Raw genomic sequence first — 16400 nt, forward strand, 5'->3', positions numbered from 1 at the left:
ACTAGCCATGTGTGCTCTTTGAGATCTACTTTCTAGTGGTTAGACTATACTTGAAGGAACCGGCTCTAATACCAATTGATGAGCACATGATTATACTAAGAGGGGGGCAATGAATCAATATCACAATAATATCAATCATGCTACTTCAACACATGAGAACACAAAAAGAACACAAGATTTATGTGGAAACCCTTTCGAGAAAAAAAACCATAGCAAAGTATAGCTTATATAAAATTCTCTTACAAGCTTTGTAGACACCAAGCTACTAGAGACACCAATCCCTGCTAATCTTTGTAGGCACCAACCCACTAGAAATGCCACTCCTCACCACTGATCACTAACCCAAAAAGAGACACCAATCTCTTCAAATGAGAGGCACCAACCTATACAACAACAAAATCTTTGTCTTCTTGAGAATAAATCTCAATCAAAATCTGCTATAAACTTGTTCAAAAAGCTGCTCTAACTCTGCCCATAAATCTGCTCATAAACCTCCTTTAGATCTGCTCTTAAGTCTTGTATGAATAGGAAAGATATCCATTAATTCCTTGCTTCTTACACAACCAATTTACCTTCTTTTCTACCCAAGAGTAGTGACTCTCCCAAAAAGGTCAACTAAACTTAAATTATAAATATTTTATTTTAATTCCCAAAAGATGGGTGATCACTATATGGAGACAGCGCCTTAAACTAATATAATTTATTTATTTTTTAATTCCCAAGTGGAGCAGCTCTATAACAGTGGTTGGCCAGCACTAATACAAATTAAATTTATCTTACTTAAACTCCAATGTACACCAAAAATAGGTCAACCCATTATGAAATCTCCATTCAATGCTAAGGTCTTTCTGGAATGATGATTAGTGGCCTTTGGCCTTCAATTTGTTTCACTAATGATCTGATTTCTCCTTCGACACCAATGATTTGTCCTTTAACATCAATGTCAATAATCCAAAATACATTTGGATTCCAAATCCAAAGAGAAGCAAACTAGACTCCAAGATTCAGAAGTTAGTACTCACAGGGTACAATGACAATCATAAAACCTATGGGCTGATTGATGTTGACACTGATCGGTTGACATTCAGCAAGGATGCGGTGATAAATGAAGAAGTTGGGCCTTTACAGCTCTCTTATGACATCAACAATACTGACAACCAACCTCTGAAGACTAAAGATTTAGGTGTCCAACTTCCATTAGCTACACTAAAATAGCGGGACTTTGATGATTCCAAACATGTGGAATCTCCTAGGAAGGTACTAGTACAATTAGAAGATGATTTTATTCTGGAGAACCTAGATCAACATCCAAATGATATAGTATAAGGCACCCCAAGCCATTATGACCACACTAATTTGGATGGAGAGGTTTCTAGAAAGAAACCTAAGTGGTGGGAAAAACTCATTGGCAATGTTCACGATAATGAAATGATCAAGAGTCAATCATCCAAAGAAAAGAGCAAGCGGAACACATTAACTTTGCTCATATGGTTATCATTCAAGATGTCAAAAGGAAAACCTAAATGTGAAAAGGCCATGAAAACTGAACATCAAAGTCTTATGAAAAATAAGACATGGGTTCTTTAAGATCTTCCACCAAGGAAGTAACCCATTGGGTGCAAATGGGTTTACAAAGTCAAGTACAAAGATGATGGTACACTTGACAAGTACAAAACACGGTGGCTAAAGCATTCTTGTAGATAAAAGGTATTGGCTATGAGGAGACCTTTGCACATATAGTAAAGATGTGCACCATCCATTTAGTTATAGCCACGGCAACATGGTTTACTTGGACATTCCATCAAATGGACGTGAAGAGTGTCTTCCTCAATGTTGACTTGGAGGAAGAAGTGTACATGACTCAGCTTTCGGGTTTTCATGTTGCGGGAAAGGAGCATCAAAGATACAGACTAACAAAAGTTCTTTATGGCCTGAAGTAGGCACCCAAGGCATTGTACATATAGATTGATAGGTATTTGGTTCATCAAGAATTCCAAAGAAGTCCTTCATATCCAAATTTATACATCAAAAAGCATTGGCAAAGACATCAATTTGCAGGCCATTCACATAAATCATATCATCATTAAGGGTAGTGAGGCACATTCGATTGAACCAATCAAATGATTTGAATATAGCTCTTGGCATGATACACTTAGGCCTCCTACATTATTGCCTAGGTGCAGAGGCGTGGCAAACAGGTGTTGGTATTTTTATTTCACAATCTAAGTATGCTAGGGGTTTGCTAGACAAGTTTAGAATGAAACATTGCAAAATCTTGTCCACACATATGGAGAAAGGGTTGAAGCTTTCAGCCAAAATAGACTCAAAGGTGATCAATGAGTTAGCATTCAGACAACTTGCGGGCAGCCACATATATCTTACCACCACTAGACCTGATTTGAGCTATGCCATGGCAACATGGTTTACTTGGATATTCCATCAAATGGACGTGAAGAGTGTCTTCCTCAATGTTGACTTGGAGGAAGAAGTGTACATGACTCAGCTTTTGGGTTTTCATGTTGCGGGAAAGGAGCATCAAAGATACAGACTAACAAAAGTTCTTTATGGCCTGAAGCAGGCACCCAAGGCATGGTACATATAGATTGATAGGTATTTGGTTCATCAAGAATTCCAAAGAAGTCCTTCATATCCAAATTTATACATCAAAAAGCATTGGCAAAGACATCAATTTGCAAGCCATTCACATAAATCATATCATCATTAAAGGTAGTGAGGCACATTCGATTGAACCAATCAAATGATTTGAATATAGCTCTTGGCATGATACACTTAGGCCTCCTACATTATTGCCTAGGTATAGAGGCGTGGCAAACAGGTGTTGGTATTTTTATTCACAATCTAAGTATGCTAGGGGTTTGCTAGACAAGTTTAGAATGAAACATTGCAAAATCTTGTCCACACCTATGGAGAAAGGGTTGAAGCTTTCAGCCAAAATAGACTCAAAGGTGATCAATGAGTTAGCATTCAGACAACTTGCGGGCAGCCACATCTATCTTACCACCACTAGACCTGATTTGAGCTATGCTGTGAGTTAAATTTCCAAATTCATTACAGCACCAATGGCAGAACATTGGGTTCCAATGAAGAGGGTGCTAAGATATGTGAAAGGACGCTCGACTTAGCATTTTGTATAGCAAAAGAAAAGATCCCAGGGTGGGTGGGTTCACATATTTAGATTGAGCAGATTTTGTCAATGACAAGAAAACCACTTCTAGATATATTTTAAACAGTGGTACGAGTGCAATCACATGGACCAAGTAAGAAGCAACAACTAGTAGCTCTTTCCTTGATAAAGAGCAAAGTATTGAGGAATTGTGAAAGCAGCATGTGAGGCAATATGACTTCGAAGGACGCTTGCAAACATGCACATGTCTCAAGCAGGGCCTTAACCCTTGTTTTGTGACAATCAAGGGGTGCTAAAGCTTGTCAGGAATCCAGTCTTCCACATGCATACCAAACATGTAGAGCTTCATTGTCATTTAATTCAGAAACTTGTTGAACACGAATTAATGTTACAGTATTCTCCAAATGAGGACTAGACTGCAAATGTCTGTACCAAGTCCTTGTTAAAATAATATTAATATCTTCTATAATGGTCATCTTCTATTTTTAGTGGTCATCTTCTATTTTTAGTGGTCATCTTAGTTGTCGACTTATTTAGCTATTTAGCTTTTTAGTCGACTTATTTAGCTTGTTAAGTTAGCTTTTTATTATTTAGCCTTTTAAGCTATATTTAGTTTTTTAAGCTTTTTAGCTTATTTGATTTCACTTTAACGACTAGTTCTATTTATAGAACATCGTCTTGTAACCTCTATATATACGTGTGTGTATCGTTCAATGTAATTATCCGATTATTGAATCATTCACTCAATTTATTTTTCATGGTATCAGAGCGGGTCGACGGGATTCTTTAAAGTTTGGCGAATTTTTTAATTAAAAATTCATGGCCTTCTTTCTGGAATATTTTCCAGATGTTTTTTCTTGTTTTTTTATATAAAAACAATTTTGCTTTTTTGAAGGCTTTTCGAGGCTTTCAAGGGTTTTTGGTTCATGGGCAAAATTCTTTGTGCTAGGCAGCAGTTCATTTTTTTTAGGGTTCTGGAGATTTTTGAGCCTGCAACCTGGAGGTTTTTTTTGCAAATTGAAAATTTTCCTAGGGTTTCTGCAATTTTCGACTAGGGTTTTGACCCTTCAGTTCAAGTCAAAATTTTATTCTGGTTGCACATTCTTGGTGGGTTTTTCGAGGGCTTTTTTGGGTTGGTCTCATATTTTTAAGGGTGCATCATTTTTTGTGCCTTGATTTTTGAGTAGTCGGATCTGCATTTTGATTTCAGATTCTTGGTGGGTTTTTCAAGAGCTTTTATGGGTTGGTCTCAGATTTTTCTGGGTGCCTCGTTTTTCCTTAAAAATTATTATCTGTCATCCGCAAAGCTTGCGTGGGATTTCTAGGTTTTCACAATTTTTTCTTCAAAAATTGTTTGCTGGTTTTTATGATTTTTTCCTCAAAAATCATCTGTAATACACGAAGTTCGCATGGAATTTGTGATTCGCGAAGTTCTCTAGTTTTGATTGATTTTTCTCCTCAAAAATCGAGCTTTGTTGCAGTCAGTTTGGGTCGCACCTGCTAGGGCAAACATCTGCAACCGTGGTATCTTGCAATCAGTATTGGAGTTGGTACTCTTCTGCAAAAGATTTGCCGATTCGCGTGTGAAGGCTACATTCGCTTGGATGGCTTTTGGTACTCTTGGTCATTTACATTCTACAGATCCTAGGAGGGTCTCTGTAGCAGCAGAGTGTTCTTTGCATCTATGATCATAACACCTGTTGTGTTTTCTGTAGGGTATTGAGTACAATGACCATTAGGGAGGGTGTTAAAATAATATTAATATTATTTTAACAGTCCTTGACTCCAAACAAATTTGTAAAATTTCGGGATAAACTTGGTGTAGTTAGTACACTGACCATTAAGGGATGGAATTAAAGTAATATTGTAATATTAGTTTATAATGGTCAATTAAGTCATTAGGATAGACTTTAGAAATACTCTTTTATTCTTTTTAGATAGGTTCTTATTCTCTACTTTGTTGATGATCTTAACCTTATTAGATAAATCATTTGTAACCCTTATTTAAGGAGACTTTCGCTACTTTGTTAATATCAAATACCATGATAATCATTCTATGTGTTTTTAATTATTTTAAGCCATAGTTACAAGACTCTACGAGTCTTGGCAAGACTCGCTGAGTCCTGGGGCGGGTCGCCTCTGCTGAGGCCAGGCGACCTTAGACTCGGACTCGGCCGAGTCTAGTCGGGTCTTGGCAGACTTGCCGAGTCCCAAGCTCTAGACTCTGCCACCCAGGCAATGTTGATTTTTGATCAGATTATAATGGCAGGTTAAATTCAAAAGTTTGATCTATGATTTTATCACAGCTACTAATGAATTGGTCTCCCAACTCAAGAACAATATGTTTGATCAGTCAAGAATGTTATTTGCTTCTCAATGTTATGATATTGCTGAAGATGATTGAAGGATTTGTTGTATATAAAACCCCTTTGCACAAGATTGTTCACGAACTGATTAGATGATAATCTAATCTGCTGAAAGTCAGATTCGTAAACGATAACAATATTCGAACCCTTTTGAAGATGGCACGATCTGCAATATCTTAATATAGTTTCTGCGTGTTTCTTATTGTCACTCTTAAAAGTAGATCGCGTCATACTTATGTATGAATGCGATTGACTTCTAGGTCGTGACTCCTACCAAGAATCACAACCGATACCAAATTGAATCGGGTACTTGCATAAACCGATTCATTTGTAATCAGTTACCCAGAACTAATCACTCAGTTAGAGATGAATGTATTTAGATTAATCACGATTTTACATAAATCAATTATAACAAATATCGATTAAGTCACGTAGGGTTTAGAAGACAAATATATGTTAATCGGTTATAATGATAAGTAATCACCGATAATCTGAAGGTTAAATTAAATAAATAAATATGTAAGGCCGATAGGCCATTCACATATTTGTTTCAGTTGATTAGAAGGATTGCTACTAACGCTATATCATTAACAGGCAACATTAAAAAAGCTACAAAAATTTAAAATGTCTTTGTTTTAGGTGAAACAAGAGGTAAATATATTTTGACTCTCACCCTAAAAAGTCATTTTTCTTGTTTGCAAACATGAGGAGGAGAGAAAAAGAGGGTTTTGAGCAAAAAAATAGAAAATTGAAGAGCAGACCAGCAGATAGATTGAAGAGGAGATTGCAATTGTTGATTGTTTGTGCAAGTTTGTAGCTTGCAGTCAAGCATTTAAAGGTGTAAAGAAGGATTTGGAAAAGGTTTCTAGCAAATTTATAGAGGTAAGTAACATTTTTTTGTAATTTTTTTATTTTCTTGCTTTCATATTTCCATTTTTTTGTACATTTGTTTTGTTTTTGTTTTATTTTATATTGATGGAAAAAGTATAAAAGTTGAAACCCTAGTTTTGTTTTCTCTTTCTATTATTTATTTTTAAGTTTAACTTAATTAGAATAAGAGACATTAAGCTGTTTTTTTTCATTTATAATATATTGCAGCATAATGTCTCAACCTACCGGTAGTGGAAGTGGTGCCCAAGTTAGACAGGATAAGGCTTGGAAACATGGCATTCCTAGATCAAAAAAAGAAGTAACATGTATTTATTGCAAAACAAAATATAATGGGGGAGGCATTAATCGGTTGAAATATCACATTGCACAAATAGAATGCCATGATGCAAACCCATGCAAAAATGCACCCCTTGAGGCTATACGTGAAGTGCAAGCTCAATTAGAGGAATTTAAAGAGAAAAAATAATTAAAAAAGAAGCAAATGGAAGAAATGGCAGCCATTGGTGGAGAGGCTTCTTCAAATCCTCAACCTCCATTTCTTGGATCTGGGAGTAGTGGTTTGTGGTAGTGTGAGTGTGAGCATTGGGCCTCGAATTGCGGAGTTGAGCGATCACTAATATTGGCTCCTCTGAGCCTTAGACTTATAGGCTATAGCTTTTATGTTGATATATGTTTTGAACTTTTGATGACATGGATTTCATATTCCATGAATTTTGTAGACATTTGACACTATTTGTATTTCTAATGTGTTATTTAGTTTAGCTTATTTCCTTCGACTCAAGCCTAAAATTTGCATTTATACTTATGTGATGAATGTAAACTTGTGTATGTGTTCAAAGTAGCTTCTATTTGATGAGATTATTGTGTCTTTGAGGTTTATTTATTAAAAATACATGAAACAAGTTTAAAATTGTTAAAAATCTTTGAATTTCTTGGGTTTTTCTATTTGCCGAGTCTTGGCCGAGTTTTTGCCGAGTCCGAGCGTCAAGTCCGAGTCCAAGTCAAAAATCAGCTTGCCGAGTCCGAGCCAAGTCCAAGTCTTGTAACTATGTTTTAAACAGTATTGTAGTGATACTGCTAAAAATACTATAGCAGCCTTCAAAAATATAAAAAAATCTTCAAAATTTTCACTCAAAAATAAGAATAAATAAATCTCCTTTTATCCATCCAATCAATGAAGCACAATGGTGAATCTTGGATGAATTCACTTGATCAGCTAGGTGGGTTTTCGTTCACAAAACTGATTGCCAAAAGAGTTTTCAATATTTGGTTGAAGAATGAGCCAAGTTCAATCTCTCCAATAAGCTAGGGTTTGATAAAAATGCATCAAATGAATTTTTCTCCTCATATCCCCATTATATACACTTTTTGGAAATCATAAAATATTATTTCCCACAACAATTCACTTCACTCCAAAAGTGACTTCTTAATTTAACTTTACATTTTGTGCCCCAAAAGTAAGTCACTTTTTAATTAAAGTGTCCAACTTAATACAATAATTAATTAAATATAAGTCATCCAAAAAATGACTTTTATTAGTTAATTGATTAATTATTCTCTTATCATATCCCAACTAATCTATGGGAATTAAAACTAGACTAAGGGACTCCACCAATCGCTTAAGCCTACAAAGGGGACATTACATAATGCCTCCATCAATGGATATCATTTCTCTCTTCTCAAGATGATAATACTTTACACAAGCTACAACAAATTCCAAACTTTGCGTTGCAATTAAGAGCAATCCCGCTTGTACAAGACTGCAATCCATCGATTCCTTTGTCACATTGCTGCCCTCTGTGATCTTTTCATTGAGATTAAATCCTTCTAGGAAAACGTGACATAAGTCAATTTCCTGCACCTTACAGTACTCATTGATTAGGATAGAAGGGACCTCCAATGTAAACACTAAAAATTGCATTTTATGAGTGACAAACTCTCAATTCAACCTCCTTTCATAAACTTTACTGCTCTCATTTAAAACAAAATTTTGTCCTTTTTCACTTAATTTTTCACAAATTTGAGAGAGAATTGAAAGCATTTGAAGACGAAATATCCTATCTACTGTTATCATGATAATTTTTCTTCAAAACATCTTCCTAAGGACTCAGAAAACAATTTTCTGATATTGACCTTGGAATCCTGCTTTTTTACTTGAAATTCTGCAAAAAATCTGTCTTCAGAATGCTATTCCTGCTGCAGGATGACAGAGACTTGCTTCTGCACTCGCTGTTTTGTAGAAAAGAATATCAAAAGCACTATTTAAACAATGAATAACATCCTATTTTTGCACATTAGAAAGTGTTGCTTCCTTCTATCTAAATATCTTTTATTTATGGCCAGTTTTTTTAATTTCAGTTCAGAAGGTCACAACTATGAGAAAAGGGCACCACCTTTCTTTGTTGCAAGAGTTGGCAAAAAGCTTGTGATTTTTATATGTTAAAATAAGCATCTTAAAATAGGATCTTTTAATTTAAATGCTTTTAGAATGGAGTGTACCTGTTCCTTGGCGCACATCAATATGTTTAAAGTTTTTACCTCTTCATGTGCCATCCTTGCCTCTCCAACACATCCAAGAAACACGTCTGAACATGAATACCTTGTGTGGGCATGAAGACTTCTTGAATTTTGCATTTCATCAGCATCTTGCCAAAAAAAAAAGAAATTTGCTATGGCAGATGTCTGACATTTCACATGTGCCTGTAAACTGATACAATCCCCTCTTCATACCGACACCATTTTGCCTTTGGAATTTTATTAACTCTATAGTATGCCTTTTTAAACTCAGCATTATTGACATACTCTGTAAAATATATTCCACCTTTGTTTAGGTTCACACCACTAGTCTAGTGCACGCCAATAATCTGAGAGGAGCTTAAAAAATTCCTTTATGTGGCACATGCCAAAACTTTTAAAAAAAAAGTCACTACTATGTTCCTTTGCTGTGGCGTTGATCCTACTTATACCAAGCATGACCCTTTCATCCATGTTTAAGGTCCTCTGGGATAGGTATGTGATTTTCAGCAAGCACACACTTGATCGAAGAGAATTTCTTTTTATATTTTATTAGCTGATTTTGTAGAGACTCCCCTGTGGTCTAATAAGGGTGGATCGAATACATCATTCAAATATTCTCCAAAACATTGATCCTTTGTATTGGCACGTGAACTCCATGACACATGCTAATAAACTGACTTCAAAATTTTTTTTAAAAAAAATGCTCTTCTTCCAACACACGCCTATGCTTTACTCTTCATGCACTTTCATTTTTTATTATGCCGCACAGATCCTTCAATGCACAATCATTTTATAATGTCTTGAACACCTTCCATTCTCTCTACACCTTATGTCGACGCATCCTCTTCATTAAGCCAGGCTCATTTTTTGCAATTTCAGAGATTAGGCACATACCAACTAACAGGCCCACACCAACACTCAAAGTGATAAACACTAACTCTTTGTATTGGTGCACCTAAGCTTTTTGGCACAAGCCAACACACTGCAGAAAAATTTGGGAAGCCTTTTGCTTCTTTGTTGAGGCATGCCTGAAATCTCCTTAATGCCCCTATACATTGACTTGTCACCATCTTTTGCTTTGCATGTGCTAAAGGATCTCGACACGCCAATACACCAGCACGTCACTGATGCTTCCCTACAATCTTTTAACATGCATGGTTATTCTTCAAGTGTTTGAATTAATGATCCTATTAGTTAGTAAGAAGAACCAACAAAATGATGCGTAGAAGATAAAACTTTAGAATACCCCAAAGAAAGAGATAAATGAAATTTTCGTTTGATAAGGTTGACAAAATACAAAATATTTGTATGGGTACAAGAAGTTGTTTTAGAAAATTATTATAATGGGATGCTTGTTTACAAATAAAGCCTCTATCCTCATTCTCCAACTACCTCTATCATTCCTACTCATATATAAAAGGGAATCAAAATATAATTATAAAGCTGCCAAAATCTACAAAAAAAAGTATTCTTACGTTAATTATTAAGTTTCTGACATATTGTCACATGTAATGGCCATCGCTGCTGCCAAAATATCAGTCCCGTAGGACAACTAATGTTGTATCTTGCACTCAGTGTACAAATCCTATATAAAATGAACAAGGCAGAAAACGTATACAAAAGAAATATTCATTGAATACATCTCCACTAGATGATATAAAAGGTACCTCTATGCCACGGTTCATCTCTTGCACAGCAGAAAGTTCTGTATAATGATCCAATAACTGTAAATACTCTGCTAAGATTTGAAATGCCTGGAGAACAATGCAACAAAAAACTCAAACCCAGGTTAATGGTTAGTCCAATAAAAATGAAACTATTGCTTCAAACATGTATTTTGGTGCATTTAAAAGCATTGTCGTGCATAGCATTCGTCCTATGATCATAAGGACTAGCAAAAAATTAAAAATTCCAATGAATAGAAAATTAGAAATGTTTGATGTTGCCCATACCAATGACAAACAAACTTCAATAAACATTTGAGAGTAATCTTATAATACTCACTTTGCTGTAATTCCCTTCCTCCACATGGCTATCTAGTGAAGACCGTAAATCTAAACAATGTTGTAGTTGTGTCAAGACAGGAAGCATATCCTACAATAATTATGTAGTCAAGTTTAAACACAACCACAACGAAGACTTTTAACCAAAAAATAATCACAAACAAGGCTACTACTAAAAATTTAACTAGAGCTGCCATAATGGATGCAAAAATAAAGCTCGATATTTCTTATTTAACAAGAAATGTATATTAATTAGTCTATCAATACAAACATCCAAACACCATTGTGTAAGTCTGTAACACCACTGATTCTTGCATATGTAACTATTAAGTATTAACAACAAATTAAAAAAAAATTGTCAAAAGGGATATGGTTGACTTGGCTAGAAGGAACAAATTTGTACCCACAAAAGCACAGTTTTGGGATACCTACTAAGAAAAATCAATTCATGATGAACAACTAGAAAAAATATAACAAACTCTCTTGCTCTCTTTTGTGCCAGAGCTCGTGTTTCAAGAAGCTTAAAGAAGATTGTTGCACATTAAAAATAACTAACAGAAAAACAAATTTACAAAACTCACTATAATTGGATATATTATGCTAAAGCACCAATGATATAGATCACTCTGAAAGTTAAACTAGAATTCGGAAGAAATGAAGCACCAAAAGCATTCAGAGTCAGACAAAAAATAGAATTTGGATGATTTCAAAATTTCTTTAACTATCTAATTTTCCCAAATAAACTTATTAAGGACAAAGGACAAAAGCAAATGCTGGATGTGACAACCGTCTTGCCTAAAGTCCTAAATCTCTTTCCAACCATTTCAAACAACCATTCACTAGGATGACTACTGTATGTGCCCCTAACAAAACCAAACAATCAACAACTGGTTCTTGTTTTAGAAAGACTTTCTAGCACTGACAAATTCCACATTGAATGTCCAGTACAAAAGTATCTCAAAGCATGAAAACAAGTACATCTTCATATCATATGTATCAATCAAAATAATTTGATAAACTAGAAAACACATTCCAAACCCCAACATAATTATTAGTAAAAAGAAAAATTGCCTCTGACTATACAGAAGAAATGAATTGTTATTATCCTCTGCAACTCCAAAGATTTTTTCTACTTCAATAATATGGGATTTTGCAAATAGAAATTAGGTTATAGATATTAATTTGCTGAGCAAGTAATGCAGGTGGTAGTTCAGGACAAAAAATCCTTATGAAAGTCACCTTACCAGGGTTATAGTTTCTTCATCAGAGCTTAAAATACAAAACCATTATATGCTTCACACAAAATACATAAATGTATAAATATTTTACAAAAACTACTCTGTAAATATTGAATTTGAGTTCAAAACAGATACATAGTCATGTATGGAGAAAACAAGAACTTGTATAGAAGGAATAAATTTGAACCCATCAAAGTATACCTTTGTCATACCTACTAAGAAAAATCAATTCTCATAATGAACACAACAAATACTATAACAAATCACCAAAATCAAACTAGATCCTTGACAGGTACAGAAACATTTGTATTTAACTTATCAAGAAAGATTGTGGCACATCAAAAAGAATGCAAAAGAGTTAATTTAATAAACTTGCTATATTAAAGTCGTTATAGGTTAAAAACTTAATACTGATGAAAATCATTGGAACATTCTGACAGCTGAATTAGAATTTGGAAGAGATGAAACACCTACAGTTCCTGAGTTTTCCATCGTATAAAACTGCATAATAAACTTAAAAAGGATGACAAATAAAACATGATAATCATTATCCAATATTATTGCCTTTTATGATATCTAAATCCCATTTAATCATTTCAAATAAAAAATGAAAAAAGGCAACCACTGTATGTGCCCCTAAAAAAACCATACAGTTATCATCTGACTGTCATTTTAAGGTGTATCTTTCTAATGCTGACAAAACACAACATTAACTGTCCAGACAAATCATTTTAAAAAGTGGACATAGTTTTCTGAACAACAAAATAAATATTGGTATTAACTAATAAAGAAAATTGCCTCGAAACATACCAAGGAAATTAATTATTACTATTGACAACTATAAATTTTTTTACTTTGTAACTCGAGAAATTGCAGAATAAAATTAGTTTAGATTATCATTTAGCTGGGGAAGTCATTGAGGTGGCAATTCAGTACAGAATCCCCTTAAGACAGTCACCTTTGCTTACGAAGGTCATCTTGCCAGGACAGCAGTTTATTCACCAGTGTGCAAAATCCAAAACTGTTAATGCTCCACTTAACAAATATCGTCTCCATTCTTTCTGGGGCCACTTGTCAAAAAGTTTTTGAGATTTTCGGACATCCCTTCATTTTCTATTTTTAGAATTTTCATTTCCTTCCAAATATGGATATAGAAGAATCATCATCCATGCGAAAAATCAAGCTGTTGTAGCTTCACATATTTTAACAGAGATCACTCCTTTCATTTAACTTTCATTTTCAACACTTTAATTTACATATCAGTATTATCTGTCTCTTGGCTTTATTTTCATTTTCTTAGGTTCAATGCTTTCATTATACATTATGTTTCTGCAATTTAGTGTGTTTTCCACCATATTTTCGATTAAATCTCGATCAACATTATCAGATCAGTTTTCTCCATATATGTCCCATTGAACAAAAACAGGCAATACAAAGTGCAGTCTTGAGACACACAACCCTATAAATTACCTTCCTTTAAGGTTCAAGCAGCCTCAGATGGTGGGGAAAAAAGCGAAAACAGGATCCTTTCAAAATATTACTCAATGAAGCCCTCAAAAAGTAAAGGGGAAAAAGGTGATGAAACATTTTTGGTTCAGTGCTTGATGAGCCCCCGTGAACATTATTGTGAGGTGACGATCTCTCAATAGTAAACAATTGTACATCTGATCATTATCGTAAGGTGACGATCTTACGATATTGATTGATCATACCATTATGATGGATATCATGAGAGTGATATCTATGGATATGTTATAATGGTTTACATCTCTAGTAGTAATATCTATAGATACGCCATAATGGTGGATATCATGAGACATGATATCTGTGGACAAGCCATAATGGTGGATATTACATAAAGAGATATTCATAGTGGATTTCATGTGACGTGGAATACGTGGACATGCCATGTAGTAATTTCTTTAGATATACCATGATGGTGGATATCATGAGACGTGATATCCGTGGACAAGCCATAATGGTGAATATGATCTAAAGAAACATTTATGGTGGATGCAACTTATAAAGGTTCAGAAGGTTCAGAAGGATTCCTCCCTAGCTAAGAGCAAGTGTTGATGATAGAATAGCTACGGTCAGAATCTATTAGGACCGACAGAGACAACGTAATTGTCTAATTGGCCTATCGGCCTTAGACAATACGTATACCAGCTATTAATGAAAACCGATATTATATGCCTAATATATTAAACAATATTAAAATCGATATTAGTTAATGTCTATATATATAATCGATATGAAAAACATTAGCAAATGATTGTTGTCGATATGTATAATCGACTATCGATATCTATATTACATTATCGATCTTTATTATCACCGTATTGTCTAATTATCGGTGCTGTAAATTAGTTTAGTTATAAATACCGATTACATCAATGTATCAGTTTGCCTCCAAAGTATCATATCCCTATGTGCAGAGTCACGAACTCAAGTATCCTATATCATACAACCTATCAAATCAGAAGTAAGATATATATATATATATATATATATATATATATATATATATATTGCATTTGTATGAGTCATCAGAAAAATATATTATACCCAGTCACGGTGTTAAGAGAAATGACAATACCCACAGCAGACAGTGATATATATAGGATACGATAAGGCGGACATATAACAAGCAGACAGTGATAGCAATACAATAAGAAATATAGAGATACAGTTTGACTCAATATAACAGTGCGTGATAATGTTCTGCAGTCGGTGAATATAGACATACAGTTCGACACAGTTCATAATTATATACTATAGTCTGTGTGATTACAACAGTGTGTGATCTATAGTCTGAGTGATTACAACAGATAGAATCACATTCAAGTGTGACTCATATACATATTAGTTCGAGAGTTTCACTCACATTAAATTCAATCTATATTCTGCAGATTGGATTTGAATCTTACAAAGGTTGAATTAATATCAAATTGAGATCAAAGTTAAAATTTAAAATTACCTGATTACCTACCTATTATAATCTGATCAAAACTTAACATCCATAAGATCAAAGAAGACAAGAAAGTCAATGGATCAATATCTAATATTAGAATTAATACGGGTAAAAATTAGCAGACTTTAGTATTTACAAGGGCAAGATTCAAGACAATCCCAAAAGGGGACATTACAGTAGCATACGAATTCCAATACCTCTTCAACTCCTGCAACCAAGAAAATTGCAGAATGAATGCCACTAGAAGTGGTCCATCTACCTACACTATTTCCACCCAATATCAAGCGCAAAAAATTAAATGTCAATAAAGTTCCCTCTCATCTAAGTCAACCTTGTTGATTGTAACTAGGGGTATAGGGGTTCGGATTGCCTTAAGGCAACATCCGAACCCCTTTAGGACCGGGTCCTACCCTAACGTGACCCTATCTTAAATGCCACGCTAAAACACACCACAATTAACATTAGCGCCAAAATATCAAGGAGGCTGACTTTAATAGAGTAAAGAGGCATATAAGTAAAGGTCAATTTGCAAGTCAATGACAATCAATCAAGTTCAATTAAATCAGAAGGCGATTTAGCTCTGCTGTGCGAACCTAAGGAAGACGGCGAATTTATTCAGTTTGGTGTAATATTGTACAAGGGGGCATAGCATATCTTGAGGCAAGTCATTGAAGCATACAAGGACAGATCTGATATGTGAAGATCAGATTCGAGCTAAGTATTGTACTGATATTTAGAGGAGAATATATAATCTGACCTGTGGGTCTTTCATGCTGGGTTTTTCCTCCTTGGAGGTTTTCCCAGGGTATGCTTGTTTGTCTTCTATTCTATTTCTGATTTATGTTGTCTTACTAAATACTGCAAATCTGATTACAATCTAGGGCACAATTTAATCCATGTTGGTTCACTAAACTACTGCAAATCTAATACAACCTAGGGCATAATTAATAAGATAAATCTGGTTATCATACCTAGGGTTTAAATTAACATGGTATCAGAGCTCTAGGTGTTACTAACTTCTGATTTTGGCAGATCAATTGTTGCATATAGCTGTTGTTTGTGTTCAGATTAAAGATGTCAGGTTTAAAGGCTGAAGATAGGCTTGAGGGAGCCATTGACTTTGCTGCTAGGAAAGTTCGTATTCTGTTGATCCTTGAAGAAAATGACCTACTGAAATTTGTAGAAGAAGAAAGGCTGTCCCCTCCAGAAGAAGCTGAAGAGCTGAAACTGTTCAAGAAAGATTCCCTCAAGGCTAGAAGGATCATA

The 16400-nt window shown here is 34.7% G+C and overlaps 1 protein-coding gene across 6 annotated transcripts in view; it reads right to left on the reverse strand.

Annotated features, from left to right (window-relative positions):
- Positions 1-16400, reverse strand: part of LOC131046440 (uncharacterized) — a 274884-nt gene that overhangs the window by 147369 nt on the left and 111115 nt on the right. For all 6 annotated transcript variants that reach the window (XR_009106005.2, XM_057980187.2, XM_057980184.2 and 3 more), the window contains 2 exons: positions 10924-11013; positions 10587-10673 (listed from right to left, as the gene is read on the reverse strand). Coding sequence is in view for 5 of the 6 variants with exons in the window: in XM_057980187.2 (XP_057836170.2) it covers positions 10587-10673; positions 10924-11013 (177 nt within the window). In the remaining variant the exon portion in view is untranslated. The remainder of the gene's footprint in view (positions 1-10586; positions 10674-10923; positions 11014-16400) is intronic.

The sequence above is a fragment of the Cryptomeria japonica genome, chromosome 1 (assembly GCF_030272615.1).
Source record: "Cryptomeria japonica chromosome 1, Sugi_1.0, whole genome shotgun sequence".
NCBI classification, from domain to species: domain Eukaryota; kingdom Viridiplantae; phylum Streptophyta; class Pinopsida; order Cupressales; family Cupressaceae; genus Cryptomeria; species Cryptomeria japonica.